We start from the raw sequence: 16,752 nt of genomic DNA, 5'->3' as shown, positions 1-16,752 counted from the left end.
GGTTTCTCCATACTTCCTTCCAGAAAGGTTGTACTAGTTTGCAGTCCCACCAGCAGTGTAAAAGTGTTCCCTTCTCTCCACATCCACGCCAGCATCTGTAGTTTTGAGATTTTGTGATGTGGGCCATTCTCACTGGGGTTAGATGATATCTCAGGGTTGTTTTGATTTGCATTTCTCTAATATACAGAGATGATGAACATTTTTCATGTTTTTGTTAGCCATTCGTCTGTCGTCTTTAGAGAAGGTTCTATTCATGTCTCTTGCCCATTGATCTATGGGATTGTTGGCTTTTTTCATGTGGATTAATTTGAGTTCTCTATAGATCCTAGTTATCAAGCTTTTGTCTGATTGAAAATATGCAAATATCCTTTCCCATTGTGTAGGTTGTCTCTTTGCTTTCATTATTGTCTCCTTAACTGTACAGAAGCTTTTCAGTTTAATGAAGTCCCATTTGTTTATTTTTGTTGTTGTTGCAGTTGCCATGGCAGTCTTCTTCATGAAGTCTTTCCCCAGGCCAATATCTTCCAGTGTTTTTCCTATGTTTTCTTGGAGGATTTTTATTGTTTCATGCCTTAAATTTAAGTCCTTTATCCATCTTGAATCAATTTTTGTGAGTGGGGAAAGGTGTGGGTCCAGTTTCAGTCTTTTACATGTAGACATCCAGTTCTCCCAACACCATTTATTGAATAGGGAGTCTTTCCCCCAAGGTATGTTCTTGTTTGGTTTATCGAAGATTAGGTGATTGTAAGATGTCAGTTTCATTTCTTGGTTTTCAATTCGATTCCAAGTGTCTATGTCTCTGTTTTTGTGCCAGTACCATGCTGTCTTGACCACTATGACTTTATAGTACAGACTAAAATCTGGTATGCTGATGCCCCCAGCTTTATTTTAATTACTAAGAGCTGCCTTAGCTATATGGGGTTTTTTCCGGTTCCATACAAAACGCAGAATTATTTTCTCCAAATCTTGAAAGTACAATGTTGGTATATTGATAGGAAGGGCATTGAATAGGTAGATTGCTTTGGGAAGTATAGACATTTTAACAATGTTGATTCTTCCCATCCATGACCATGGTATGTTCTTTCATTTGTTAATATCCTCTGCTATTTCCTTTCTGAGGATTTCATAGTTTTCTTTATAGAGGTCCTTCACCTCCTTCATTAGGTATATTCGTAGGTATTTCATTTTCTTTGAGACTATGGTGAAGGGAGTTGTGTCCTTAATTAGCTTCTCATCTTGACTGTTATTGGTGTATACAAAGGCTACTGACTTGTGGACATTGATTTTATATCCTGAAACATTTTTTGATGACTTCTAGAAGTCTTGTGGTTGAGTCTTTGGGGTTCTCTAAATATAAGATAATGTTGTCAGCAAAGAGGGAGAGTTTGACCTCCTCTGCTCCCATTTGGATTCCCTTTATTTCCTTGTCTTGCCTAATTGTATTGGCTAGAACTTCCAGCACCATGTTGAATAGTAAAGGTGACAGAGGACAACCTTGTCTGGTTCCAGTTCTAAGAGGAAAAGCTTTCAGTTTTACTCCATTCAGTAAAATACTAGCTGTGGGTTTGTCATAGATAGCTTCAATCAGTTTTAGAAATGTGCCACCTATACTCTTCAGTGTTCTAATTAGAAAAGGATGCTGCATTTTATCAAATGCTTTTTCTGCATCTATTGAGAGGATCATGTGATCTTTATTTTTGCCTCTGTTAATATGGTGGATAACGTTTATGGACTTGTGTATGTTAAACCAGCCTTGCATCCCTGGGATGAAGCCTACTTGATCATGATGAATGAGTTTTTTGATGATAAGCTGTAATTTATTGGCTAGGATTTTGTTGAGAATTTTTGCATCTATATTCATGAGTGAGATTGGTCTGAAATTCTCCTTTTTGTTTGGGTCTTTTCCTGATTTTGGTATCAGGGTGATGTTTGCTTCATAGAATGTGTTGGGGAAGATTCCTTCTTCCTCAATTTTTTGGAATAATTTCTGCAGTACAGGAATAAGCTCTTCCTTGAAGGTTTGATAGAATTCTGGTATGAAGCCATCTGGACCAGGGCATTTTTTGGTTGGAAGATTTTTTATTGTTTCTTTCATCTCAGTGCTTGAAATTGGTCTGTTCAGGAGCTCTGTTTCTTCCTGGCTAAGTTTTGGGAGAGGGTGTGATTCCAAATATTGATCCATTTCCTTCACATTGTCAAATTTCTGGGCATAGAGTTTCTGGTAATATTCAGAGATGAACTCTTGTATCTCTGTGGGATCAGTTGTTATTTCCCCTTTATCATTTCTGATTGAGGTTACTAGAGATTTTACTTTTCTATTTCTCGTTAGTCTGGCCAATGGTTTATCTATTTTATTCATTTTTTCAAAAAACCCACTCCTTGTTTCATTAATTTTCTGAATGATTCTTTTGTTTTCAATTTCATTGATCTCTGATTTAATTTTGGATATTTCTTTTCTTCTACTGAGTTTAGGCTTAGATTGTTGTTCTTTTTCCAAATCCATAAGATGGCTTGTGAGATTCTTGATGCGCTCTCTTTCTGTTTTTCCAATGTAGGCATCTAAAGCAATGAATTTTCCTCTCAAAACTGCTTTTGCAGTATCCCACAGGTTTTGGTAACTTGTGTCTACATTGTTGTTATGCTCAAGGAAGTTAATGATTTCCTGTTTTATTTCTTCCTGCACCCATCTGTTATTCAACAGAAGATTGTTTAATTTCCATGCCTTTGGGTGGGGTCGAGCATTTTTGTTAGAGTTGAGTTCCACCTTTAGTGCCTTATGGTCTGAACAGATACAAGGTAAAATTTCAATTCTTTTGATTCTGTTGATATTTGTTTTGTGTCCCAGGATATGATCAATTTTGGAGAATGTTCCGTGGGGTGATGATAAGAATGTATATTCTTTATCTTTGGGATGGAGTGTTCTATATGCGTCTATCAAGCACAGTTGTTCTAGGCTCTCATTTAAGTCTCTTATATCCTTGTTTAATTTCTGCTTAGAGGATCTGTCCAGCTCTGTAAGAGGAGTGTTAAGGTCCCCTGTTATTATGGTATTATCAGATATCATATTGCTCAGACTGAGTAAGGTCTGTTTCAAGAATCTGGGAGCATTTAAATTGGGTGCATAAATATTTAGAATTGAAGCATCTTCTTGTATTTTTCCCTTGACCAATATAAAGTGATCATCTTTGTCTTTTTTGACTTTAGTTGCTTTAAATCCACATGAATCTAAAAATAAGATTGCAACTCCTCTTTTCTTCTGAATTCCATTTGCCTGAAAAATTGTCTTCCAACCCTTGACTCAGAGCTTTAATTTGTCTTTTGAAGCCAGGTGTGTTTCTTGCAGACAGCAAATGGATGGCTTGTGTTTTTTAATCCAGTCAGCCAATCTGTGTCTCGTCAGTGGGGAATTCAAGCCATTAACATTTATTGAGATAATTGATAAGTGTGGTAGTATTCTATTCGTCTTATTTGGTGAGAGTCCATTGCTTAGAGTTATCTTTTGCATCAGTGTGGAGGTTAGATTTGTCCTTTAATTTCTGAGTTCTTACTTTGCTGCTGATCCATTGTGGTGGTCAGTGTGCAGAACAGGTTGAAGTATTTCCTGTAGAGCTGGTCTTGTTGTGGCGAATTTTCTCAATGTTTGTATGTCCGTAAATGATTTGATTTCTCCGTCAATTTTTAAGCTTAGTTTAGCAGGGTACAGAATTCTGGGCTGGAAATTGTTCTGTTTAAGTAGATTAAAGGTAGATGACCATTGTCTTCTTGCTTGGAAAGTTTCATTAGAGAAGTCTGCGATCACTCTGATGGATTTGCCCCTGTAGGTCAACTGGCGCTTACTCCTGGCAGCTTGCAGAATCTTTTCTTTTGTCTTTGGACAGGTTCATCACAATGTGTCTTGGAGAAGCTCCGTTAGAGTTGAGGCGACCTGGGGTCCGATATCCCTCTGAAAGCAGTGTGTCAGAATCTTTGGTGATATTTGGGAAATTTTCTTTTATAATATTCTCTAGTATGGCTTCCATTCCTCTGGGGCGTTCTTCTTCCCCTTCTGGGATTCCTGTAACTCGTACGTTGGAACGCTTCATAAAGTCCCATAGTTCTGACAGTGACCATTCTGCTTTCTCTCTCTTCTTTTCTGCCTCTTTTACTATCTGAGTTATCTCAAGAACTTTGTCTTCTACCTCTGAAATTCTTTCTTCTGCATGGTCTAACCTGTTGCTGATACTTTCCATTGCATCTTTAAGTTCCCTAATTGACTGTTTCAGTTCCTTCAGCTCTGCTATATCCTTTTTATATTCTTCATATCATTCATCTCTTATTTGATTCTGTTTTTGGATTTCCTTTTGGTTATTTTCCACTTTATTAGCAGTTTCCTTCATTGTTTCCATCATTTCTTTCATTGTTTTCATCATGTGTATTCTAAATTCCCTTTCTGTCATTCCTAACATTTGTTTACAGGTGGAATCCTCTGCAGTAGCTACCTCATGGTCCCTTGGCGGGGTTGTTCTGGACTGGTTCTTCATGTTGCCTGGAGTTTTCTGCTGATTCTTCCTCATGAGTGATTTCTTTTATCTGTTTCCTTGCCCTAATTTTCCTTTCATTTCCTCTTGCTCTTTAAGTTCTCGTGCCTATGGACTAAGGGTTTGATGAGTCCTTTTGGTACAGGACCAGAAGGGTGAGAAGGTTGAAGAGCAAGAAAGGGATGAAAGAAAGGAGTACCGAGTGAAAAGAAAAAAAAAAAATAGAGAAAGGAGAGGGAATGGGTAAAAGGAATATTGACAAAAAGAAGAGAGGCACAGAAAGAGGGAGACAGAGCAATATGGGTGTACAGTAGGGTACTTTGACACAAGCTTAAAAAAAAAAAACACCTTCTGGGGGTGCCCAGTTGGGTGGTTCCCTTGAGGTCAGCCCCTCTTTGCTAACCTGATCAGACCCAGTACCCCACCTCCGCCAAGTAGAGAGGAAAGACAAAAATGCTATAAATCAAACTAAAACAAGCAAACAGAAAACTTTACGGGATAAAATTGGGTGAAAAAACAAATATTAGCAGTAGAAACAGTAGCAAAAATAAAGTTCTATTTATTAAAAAAGGCAGCAATGTGAAATTATAATTGAACTAGAAAAATTGAGAAAGAAAAAAGATCTGTACGGAAAAGGTTGAAATTATAAAACAAAACAACATCAACAACATCAAAATAAACAGAAAAACAACCAAACAAAAAAACAAAACAAAACAAAAAAAAAACACAACTAACAACAAAGGAGTATGTATATGTTGTTGAATATTGACTGTGCAACACGTGGTCTTTTGGGGTATGAGATGTTAATCACAGTTCTGATACGACTGGAGGCTGCTGCTTTCTCAAACCCCAGCAGGTAGACACCCTAAATCTTTCTTCAGCCCACTTAAAAGGCACTTTGAGCTTGTAAACTTGCTGAGCAGAAGCCTTCCCAGGAAAGTGCTTGTCACTGGAATCACTGCTGAAGTGGCTATCCACTTACCCAGTGTGCCAAAACCAGTCTCACTCTGCCCCTGAGGGTTAGGGCTGCAAGGTGGCTCAGACCCCACCCTTAGGCTACTCGGTGATGGGTTACCACCTCCCACCCGATTCTAGCTCTGCGACCCTGAGGGCAGATTGCTCACAATGGCTCCCTGTGGCCCACAGCCAAACACTATTAGCTCCGTCTGGCTCAGCAGCTCAGACTGGGGCACTAGACAAAGGCCAAAGTTCTCCACATTCCCGCTGAGGCTCTCCCCAAGGCAGCTCAACTGAGTGCTAAGTCCAAAGACACCAAAACAGTTCACAGGTAAGGCCTTTCCGGTTTGCAGTCTCGCTGCTCCTGAACTTACAGTTGTGGGCGAGTTTAGACCGATTGAACACACGCGACCACTTGCCGTTTTTCCAGTGTTTTATTCCTCCTCTTGGGGTCCAGAAGTCTCTCGCTGACTCTCTGTATCCTCACAGGGGTGATGATAGGCAGATCCCACCAGCCAGAGATGCCTGGAGTCCTATCTCCCCAGGCTCACAGTGCCCAGATGCAAGGAAGCTGTTACTCGGCCACCATCTTGCTCTCCTCTCTCTTGAGTCAATTTTTATTAAATAAGTTAAAATTTCAAATTTTGTTATCTGAGAGCGGTGGGTTATCAGCTCAGAATTGTTCAGTCCTGTCCCATACCCCATTACTGTTGAGGGGGAGACAGTGAGATGTAAGCTGCAGCAATCCTATCACATCTCAGGGTAATAAACTATTAAAACTACCACATTTAAAATCAAATTAACCACAAATTTGGCAAATTAGAAGGTTAAGTATATCGATTATAACCTTTTTCCTTTAGATTTGTAAGATTCTTTATAACTAAGTATTCAAGCTTTGATTCATATTATAGTAATAACTTCATTTACTTCCTACCTTCAGTGTGATGTAGATATTATAATAATATTTTATTATGATTTTTGATAGAGAAAGAGATTACCTGATTGATGATCCTGTGTTGGTATTTTTGTTGTCCTCCAGTGAGATCTTTGTTGTTTATTTCCTCTTCGATACCTAATAATTTTATGTTTATCATTAATATTCTCATGTGTTATAAAATCTTGATTTAGGTCTAGTTCATGTTGAATTTGAACTCTTGGTTTCTATCAAATCACATTGTCAGAACAATGTATGGTTCACAGTTTGATTGTAACTTTAAAATCTCACTCTGAATATTTTCAATTCTTTCCTCTTCAGGAGTGGCATCAAGATTATAGGAAATTCAGGGAAACGACTATGTATCTCATAATTGGGCTAGAAAACTTCCAGAGAGAAAGGTAAGGTAAAGTGGACAAAGACGAATAGAAAATCTGGACCTTTGTACTTAATTCTATTCCAATACGACCTCACCTATAGAAAAGATTTTGTTCACAATATTTATTTTTAATGGAAACATTTAATTTTAGAATAGTTTCAGATTTACAGAAAAATTGTGGCACTAATACAGAGACTTCTCATGTACCTCAGATAAAATATGTTTTCCATTTTAAGTTAAACCTGAAAGGTTTGCAGTAGTGTCTTCGTTTTATTAGCTCTCAAACACGGCAGTGGAAGCATAGGTTGGAATAGGCTTGACTGACGCCTAGCACATTTTCTGGGACCGATGAAGCTGGGCGTGTGGCTTGCAGTGCTCTTTTTATTTCCCAGCATCTACCATCAGTCACCAGCCCTTTTCATATTCTTTCTGAGTCTAATCTTGACTTCCTATCTGTGATGTTTCCAATCTGTCTCATTGTCTCAACTTCCAGGTGTCATAAGAAGTATAGCTGTAGAAAACTTTTTAGTGTATGACTACAAACATATTTTAGATCAATTTTCATTTAAAGATAGTCCAAAAGACGTTTCTACTTAGTTAATTTAGTAATATTTTTCTTATTTAATTGTTGTATTTTTATTATTTGTTATTAAGAAAGGATGGATTTTGCTTTACTTTCTGTTTGAGACTAGTTTTTAGTTTACAGTTACTTATTTATCCACATATTCCTTAACATTTACTTGACTAGTGATTGGTTTTTGAAAAAATGCTTTATTTTCAATAGTGTCACATTACAGCCAAGGAAAAGGAATATTGAATTTTTTCTTCCTTCTTCCTTTTTTGCATAAAGGATAAGAAGCCCTTGCTACGGTAATGATGCTTTGTTTTTTAATGACAAGATGGACATTTAATTCTAGAGTTGTTGAACATGGTAGCCACATGTGACAATTTAAGTGATGTATTAAAAAGAAAAGATCAGTTCCTTAGTTGCACTAGCCACATTTCAAATCTTCAGTAGCCACATAGTTCATGGTCTCTGCCTTAGCCAACACAGAGCATTGCCATTACCATAGAAAGCTTTGTTGGACATTGGTGCCCTAGCTTTCTTCTAAATCATTTAAAAAGTTATCACATGTCAGGAATAAGTAATGTTTTACCTAACATATCAGAATACTTAGACACAAATTATTAAAGTTCTTGTCATTGTACTATTTATGACAATTTCACTTGGGTCATTGAAAAGGAAAACTATTTTGATAAATAGCTCCATTTTATATGCTATGATCTTAGTCAAGATTATATTCCTTTAGTACAAATATTCAAATACACTCAGTATTTGTAAGATTTGTGCTATGTGAGAAAAATATTAATATGATCTTATAATTGAATAGCATGTCTTAAGATCAAAAAAGGCATTTTAGTTTTATGGATAAAGAAATTAGGCTCCCCAAAGGTACAGTAACTTTGTTAAGGTTTTACAACTAGCTAAGGAGCCACAAATTAACATAGAAACCCCTTTATTTTTATATAATTTAATGAAATCATAAATACAAAAAAAATTCATGTATCTTACCTAGTTGAAATTAAAAGAGATAAAGCTGTCACTTTTTAGCAGTCTACATAACATCTTCTGGTTGTTCCTAGTTACTATTTGTAAAGGACCTTAAGATAAAACTATAACTTGGAAGTACTTTTAAATTTTATTATGTGAATATTGATTCTCAAATACATACTTGTTCAGAATGCCAGTATTCTAGTATAGGAACTGCTTATTCAATTGAAAGGCTCAATTGGAAAATAATGATAACAAATAGTATGTATGGAAAAACTTTGTAAGAAATATTGGGATCATTTTAACATAGAAGTTATCATAGGTAGCTATTCATAAATAGTGTTAAAGGCCTACTAACATAGTGTTTAATGAAAATAGAACAATTGGAAGACTTAAATGAAATATTTACTGATGGGCTGTTGTCATTTTCAATAGTGAAGTGAAATCACAATTTTAGGGACCATAATTCTTTAGTAGTGTAAGCAGAAGATAAAGGGAGTCTACTAGGCTCTTGTAAAAAAAAAAAAAAAAAAAAAGAATGTGGTAACAGGATTGCTAAATCTTATTCTGGATTTATTTAGGTACACATTCATAAGTACTTTAAAGGTTGATAAAATGTGGAATATTTTGCATACGTCAGTAGAAAATTGGCCATGGTCATGGTTTCAGGGCTATTCTCAGAGAAGTGAGTCAGTGAGTCAGCTCTAGAAGGCCAGACATGAATGTCATCCAGAGAGATCCTTTTAACAAGAAATTTAATAGCTATGCAGAAAAGATAGATGTCCTAGTTATTTATCATGTAACAAACTACTACAAGTTAATAGTGTAAAAATAACACTGTTACTCTCTATTTTAATAAATAAAACAAAATAGCTGAGGATATGTCTATTAACATAATGATTATTTCAAAATAAAATTTTATACTCAATTTAAGTTTTCTCAAAAACTAGTTTTGGGAAAGAAGCCATTTTAAAAAATATGTTTAAAATAAACTTATTTAGAAGAACATTTTCAGGGGTATAATTGGATTTGTCACAAATGTATACATTAATTTCCAAATAATTTTATGTTTGATATTTGGGATGTAAAATGAAATTATTTTATGTCTCATCACATGTATGAAACAGTAATAACATTGATTAGCAGAATAACCTAGCATTTTAAAATTTTCTATCAAAAGAAGAAAATTTATTTTCAGTATTTCACTTTTTTTTATTAAACCATAAACACTTAGATCATGTATACATTAATGCATGTATGGGGTACGATGTGCTGATTTCATCTAGAATTAGTAGCATTTACATCACACTGGTTAATATAAACCTCATCTCATTTACTTTATTATTGTGTTAAGACATTTATACTCTGTACTTAATAAATCTAACAAGTACCCTTGCATTATGCACCATAGCTGTGATCCCACCATTCACCCGCCCTCGATCTGACCCCCTCCTCCCTCCCATTCCCCCTCCTCCCTCCTTCATCTTGGGCCATAGTTGTGATTTAGTCTTCACATGAAAGTGTGAGTGATTATAAATTGGTTTCATAACATACGGAGTACACTGGACATTTATTTCTTCCACCTGAGATACTTTACTAAGTAGGATATATTCCAGCTCTATCCTTGTAAATGTAAAAGAGGTAAAGTCTCTATCTTTTTTAAGGCAGCATAATATTCCATGGTACACATATACCACAATTTATTAATCATTCATGGGTCATTGGGCACTTGGGCTTCTTCCATGACTTGGCTATTCTGAATTGAACATCTGGTACAAATATTTTTGTTATAAAGTGATTTTTGGTCTTTTGGTTATACACATAGTAGAGGAATTACAGGATCAAATAGCAGGTCTACTTTTAGATCCCTGAGTATTCTCCATACTACTTTACAAAAGGGATGTATTAGCTTGCACTCCCACCAGCAGTGCAAAAATGTTCCCTTTTCTCCACATCCATGCCAACATCTGTAGTTTTGGGATTTAGTTATGTGAGCCACTCTTACAGGAGTTAGATGATATCTCAAAGTGGTTTTGATTTGCATTTCTCTGATGATTAAAGATGATGAGCATTTTTTCAAGTGTCTGTAGGCCATGTGCCTATCTTCTTCAGAGAAGCTTCTGTTCAAGTCCGTTGCCCACAATGAAATGGATTTACTTGTTCTTTTTTTATTTATAAGTTTGAGTTCTCTTTGGGTTCTGGTTATCAAACCTTTGTCCGAAGCATAACCTGCAAATATTCTCTCCTATTCTGAGGGCTGTCTGCTTGCTTTACTTACTGTGTTCTTGGCTCTGCAAAAGCTTTTTAGTTTAATCAGATCCCAGTAATGTATTTTTGGTGTTGCTTCAATTGCCCGGGGGTTCCTCCTCATAAAGTATTCTCCCAGGCCAATTTCTTCAAGTGTTTTTCCTGCACTCTGTTCAAGAATCTTTATAGTTTCATGTGTTAATTTTAAATCTTTTATCCAGTGAGAGTCAATTTTTGTTAATGGTGAAAGGTGTGGGTCCAGTTTCAGTCTTCTACAGGATTTCACTTTTTAAGAAAGTTACATTGCTCCATATTAATGCATGAGAAGATATGGTAATTATTAGAGAAACCAACACAAAGGAAATACCTTAAAATAACTTTCACATTTCAGTTATACAAACATATGCCTAGTTATTTTTTTTTTTTCTCTAACATGTTAGGAGAAGGGTAATTATTTTAGAAGTAAAAATAATACTTTATTACGTTTTTTTTTTTTTTTTTTTTTTTTTTTTGAGACAGAGCCTCAAGCTGTCTCCTGTTGCCCTGGGTAGAGTGCTGTGGCATCACAGCTCACAGCAACCTCCAACTCTTGGGCTCAAGTGATTCTCCTGCCTCTGCCTCCCAAGTAGCTGAGATTACAAGGGCCCACCACAATGCCCGGCTATTTTTTTTTTTTTTTTTTTTTTGGTTGCAGCAGTCATTGTTGTTTGGCAGGCCCGGGCTGGATTCGAACCCACCAGCTCAGATGTATGTGGCTGGCACCTTAGCCGCTTGAGCCACAGGCACCGAGCCTATTAGGTCCCTTTTTAAAACATGGTTTAAGCTTTTATAATGTCTAGACCTATGCTAACCTAACACATAGGCCTAACCTTATCAGCCTTTTATATTAGTTGTGGGGCCTTTTGGTTTTGTTTTAACCCACTAGATTTCTCAGATTTAGAATTATTTTTTCCCCTTTCCACTACTCCATCTCCTTGGATATTCCGTCTTCTGTGTTTCACGTTTTCCTCAATGACTAGAACTGTGTCTACACATAGAAAAGGCTTGACTAAATAGTCACTGAACAAACCAAATAATATTTTTCAGCATAAAACAAAGTAACTGTTTTTTTTCTACATACCAACATGACCTGTTGTTTAACAAGCAGGCTGTTGGCTTTCACATCAGTCCTGTGTTGAGTCACAGTGGAAGAAATCAGGAAAACAAATACTGAAGAAGACTGAACTATCTGAATCCACCAGTTATGGTCTCTTCTTTCAGTTTTTTCTTAATTTCTGTCTCCTATTTTATCTTTCACTATTTTAAGACATAACTATCTCCTGATTTCAGATGTTGGTGTTGCTAAATAGGTGCTCTCAGCAGATACTTCGTCAGATGACACTTTTTATTATATTGTTTTAGAAATTATAAATGTCTTACCACAAAAATAAGTGAGGTGATGGTTATGTGAATTGGTTAGATTTAAACATTCCACACTGTATATCAAATCATCACATTGTACCCCATAAATGTATACAGTTAGGAGGATTTAATAAAAATTAAGTTTAAAAAATTTAAGTATATACTTAAAATGATTTGAAGTTATAATTGACTTTTTTATAAAGATGAAATACTAATGCTATATTTTTCTTTTTTAATTTTTAAGTTATATAGATTCTTTGCTGTTCCTTATCTGTGCTTATCAGAATAATAAAGAACTCTTGTCCAAAGGCTTATACAGAGGACATGATGAAGAATTGATATCACATTATAGAAGAGAATGTTTACTAGTAAGTTGAATGCACAGAACATGTGCTACTTGTTTTATCTTACACTAGGAAAGTTTTCCAGATGCATGTAAGTGATTGACACTAGAAACTCTGATGGGATGTGAATCGCAGTATATAAATGAGGGCTAGTCCCAAAAATGGCACATTACAATCAATTCTTTATTCCTTCTGCTTTATGGATCCTAAGTGCTGCAGATGTTAAACCAGAAACGTTTTTAAAATGGAATCAGTTTGGGTGGCGCCTGTGGCTCAGTCGGTAGGGCGCCGGCCCCATATGCCGAGGGTGACGGGTTCGAACCCAGCCCCGGCCAAACTGCAACCGAAAAATAGCCGGGTGTTGTGGCGGGCGCCTGTAGTCCCAGCTGCTCGGGAGGCTGAGGCGAGAGAATCGCTTAGGCCTGGGAGTTGGAGGTTGCTGTGAGCTGTGTGAGGCCACGGCACTCTACCGAGGGCCATAAACTGAGACTCTGTCTCTACAAAAAAAAAAAAAAAAAAAAAATGGAATCAGTTTATGTTCCTGTATTTAGATTTCTTCTTTATACTACCACTCCGTTTTTGGTGGGAGAAGAAGGATTGAGTAGATCATTAAGAAATACCATTATCCTACATTTTCCTGAGAGTTGGTAAATGGGGGTGCACCATAATGTTATAGGAGTATATCTGTCTTTGCATCTAGTGATCGGTAGTTTCTTTCCTTGGATATTTTCATGATCTATGTGGGTAGAAATACTAGTATTGTTATAAACTTCTAAAAATTCTGTTTAATGATTTTTTTGCACCAGTTCGGGGACAAAAGTACTCAGAGAGTGTTCAGAGTTTGAACATGTAGGTTTGTTACATGGTTTAAGTGTACTTTAAATAAACTGTAATTTGGTTGGGTGGTGAAGTTTTTGTCAGTATACATTAATTTTAGTGTGAAACATGACTTTAACATTTTTGAATGGGAATAATAGAAAGGTTGTTATCTTACTTTTCTCTCAGTTGATTTTACTGCATTTGAGTGTATTTCAAAAATTAAATAGGTGATGGATTATATCCATTGAGGTGGTATTCTTAATTTGACTTGTTTCAAAGGTTTTTGAGTTGTTGAGAAGGAACACCTGTATTATATGTATTTTGGCTTGAAAAAAAGTACTTTTATGTAAGCATTTAGAAATATGAGTAGAATGTATTAGAGCAATTTTTATGTAACTTAAAAACATGGCATTTGAAGGTATGGAAATAGTTTACTAAAGCTCATTTTAAACAATTAATGAAACTAAAACTTGAGGTTCCTGCAAAACAATCAAAAAATAACATGACCATTTTTTTATAGTAAGTGAGCCATACTGAGTTGTTTGTTTTACATGGGATTTAAATGAAACCCCAGGAGATTTACTTTAATGTTCCTTTTACAACTTTTTATATTGTATATTTAATGAGCACCAGGTTCTGAGGGATACAGAGATGAGTAAGACACATATCCTCTCCTTAGAAATCTCAGTCTGGTGAGAGCTATTCACAAATGATTGTTTTGGATGAAGTACCTTTATGAAAAATATGCAAAGTGATATACCTGTAATCGTGAAGAAGAACCTTAAGAGATCTAGATTTTGATGAATAAGTAGGAGTTTTGTTCTTTGTAGAGAAGGATAAAGAACATTCCAGCCAAAGGAACACTATAGGTATGTAAGGTATCGGAAAGGAGTAGATTGGGGTCAACAAGTCCCTACAGCAGAAGGACGGAGGAAGGAGAGTGAGGGTCTCAACTAAGGTAGCAGGACAGTTGGTGTGAAGCAAGGGTGTAGAAGATGGCGAAGGGGATGAAACGCAGGATGTGGTGACTAAGATGCCCCAAGGTAAACACAGAACCAGAAAGTCAGGTGGCTTTAGCTCTTCCATGTCCTTCCACATGAGTGGGAAGAAGGGGATTGGGAATACCATCCTTAATACATGAGTGGGGAGAAGGATGTGGAAGAGCTAAAGCCACCTGACTTTCTGGTTTTTGTGTTTACCTTGGGGAATGTTAAATTTCTGTATTAACTACTTGGGTACCCCTGCATCTAAAACAGTTTCTAGCACATGGCAGTTACTCATTAAGAATTTATTGAGGGAATAAGTGAATTGATTATATATTTTTGTATCCATAAACATAATATGGTAGAACCTCCATAGTTGACCACCTTCTTACACTGACCACCTCCTTAACTTGACTTAATTTTCATAGACCGGACATGCATCAGTCATGTACATATCAGTAGCGTAGCCCAGTTCCTTATGTTGACCACCTCTGTGTATTGACCAGTTTGTCACAGTCCCTTGGGTAGTCAACTTACAGAGGTTCTACTGTAGTTTATCTTCACTTGACATTTACAGGTAAAATGATGAAGAGTTTTTTTAAAAATTAATATAGAGTCTGAATTTCTTTATTTTTGAAATTAGAGTGTGTGTAGAATTTTAGAATTGGAGGAAGTTAATCTCTAGAGAATAAAAAATGACCTCTGTAGTGATGATCAAAGTAACATAAGCTGAACATGAACTAAAAACACAAGAACCAAATTTTCTCCGCTGGTTTTTGCTTTCTGTTGTGACATTTCTTAGCTTTCTTTAAGAAATTTTCAGTTCTAGAATAGATTCGTTTTTTTTTTTTTTTTTCCTGAGGGCCGTTTGTTCTAATGCTGGTTATGAACATATTTATGCTATCTTCAGTATTAACACAGGTATTTTTATTTAATTGAAAAAAAGCAACTAACAGTGTTCTTTTCCCCATTGCGTTAAGAAATTAAATGAGCAAGCTGCAGAACTGTTTGAATCTGGAGAGGATCGAGAAGTAAACAATGGTCTGATTATCATGAATGAGTTTATTGTCCCATTTTTGCCCTTATTGCTGATGGATGAAATGGAAGAGAAGGATATACTAGCTGTGGAAGACATGAGAAATCGATGGTGCTCCTACCTTGGTCAAGAAATGGAATGTAAGTGTACCCAGTGCTAGGAGGCACTTGAGTTGTCAGGGTTAAAAGCAGTTAGAATCGGATATGACTGATTTTTTGCCACTTTTTATATTCCATGGTATTATTAGTACATCATTGACATTTTTTCCTTATTGAGGAATTAAGCTGTACATATTATGTTGCCATTTATCCCTCTTCCCTGAAAATGGCTGTTATTTTAAACATATCACTGTAAGTTAATAAATCAGGTTGAAGACGATCATCTTAAAATTTCTATCTTCAGTTAAATATAATTGTTTATATTTGCAGCAAACCTCCAAGAAAAGCTGACAGATTTTCTGCCAAAACTGCTCGATTGTTCTATGGAGATCAAAGGTTTCCATGAGCCTCCGAAGTTACCTTCGTATTCCACGCATGAACTCTGTGAGCGCTTTGCCCGCATCATGTTGTCCCTCAGCCGGACTCCTGCTGACGGAAGATAAACTGCGCACACTTTCCCCAGACATACTGTATAAACTCTTTTTAGTGCTTAACCCTTGCCTTCCTGTCACAGGGTTTGCTTGTTGCTGCTATAGTTTTTAACTTTTTTTATTTTAATAACTGCAAAAGACAAAATAACTATACAGACTTCAGTCAGACTGCAAATAATAAAGCTGAGAATCGCATGGTGCTCAGACTTTGTTTTAACCAGAAATGATGTACGATTACAAATCTGATTGATTTTATTATGGCAAAACCATGCTTTTGCCGTCTTTCTGTTACAGTATTACTTTGCTTTTATCTTTTCTTTATCAACAGCTTTCCATTCAGTCTGGATCCTTCCATGACTACAGCCATTTAAGTGTTCAGCACTGTGTATGATACATAATATTTGGTAGCTTGTAAATGAAATTAAAGAATAAAGTTTTATTTATGGCTACCTATGTGTTTGTAAGCAGGTATATTGTATATCAGTGTATTATTTTAATTATAATATATAAAAGAATTTTGTCAGGTTAAGATTAGGTAATAAATAGATTAATATAATCTTTTAACTTTGCTCTGATGGTAGCACATTGGAAATTTATTAAATATTTGACACTTAAATATATCTATATTTTTTAACTGAGTTGTCGAACTTAGTATGGCACCTAAACCTGTGTTGAATTGAATCAGGTTTCACTAAAGTAAATGGCTGATTTTTAAGTCAAACTACACTGAAACTTTTATCCTTTTCTTAATCGTATTTTTTTATGTATTATAAATGATACCACACAAGGAGATTACTTTGAGAGAAACCTGAAAAAGTACTTGAATAAGGGCTATTTAATTGTGAGACTTAAATATGTATATATACACACTCACATACCCACATCTATATATATATATATATTCTTCATAATGGAGGACAATGTTTTACATTATATAATCATTCTATTTTTGTAAATTGTATACCACTTTAATTGAAAATGTTCTCTACTAATC

At 35.7% G+C, this 16,752-nt stretch overlaps 1 protein-coding gene across 3 annotated transcripts in view; it reads left to right on the top strand.

The window, feature by feature from the left end:
• Window positions 1-16,207, top strand: part of USP25 (ubiquitin specific peptidase 25) — a 143,509-nt gene extending 127,302 nt beyond the window's left edge. For all 3 annotated transcript variants that reach the window (XM_053564917.1, XM_053564915.1, XM_053564916.1), the window contains 4 exons: window positions 6,730-6,809; window positions 12,232-12,355; window positions 15,114-15,309; window positions 15,598-16,207. In XM_053564917.1, the coding sequence (XP_053420892.1) occupies window positions 6,730-6,809; window positions 12,232-12,355; window positions 15,114-15,309; window positions 15,598-15,770 (573 nt within the window). In that variant the 3' untranslated portion in view covers window positions 15,771-16,207. The remainder of the gene's footprint in view (window positions 1-6,729; window positions 6,810-12,231; window positions 12,356-15,113; window positions 15,310-15,597) is intronic.
• Window positions 16,208-16,752: the final 545 nt, after the last annotated feature.

Source organism: Nycticebus coucang, chromosome 16 (assembly GCF_027406575.1).
Source record: "Nycticebus coucang isolate mNycCou1 chromosome 16, mNycCou1.pri, whole genome shotgun sequence".
Lineage (NCBI taxonomy): Eukaryota > Metazoa > Chordata > Mammalia > Primates > Lorisidae > Nycticebus > Nycticebus coucang.
The sequence above is the reverse complement of the archived record's forward strand: the minus strand, read 5'-3'. Positions and strand labels throughout refer to the sequence as shown.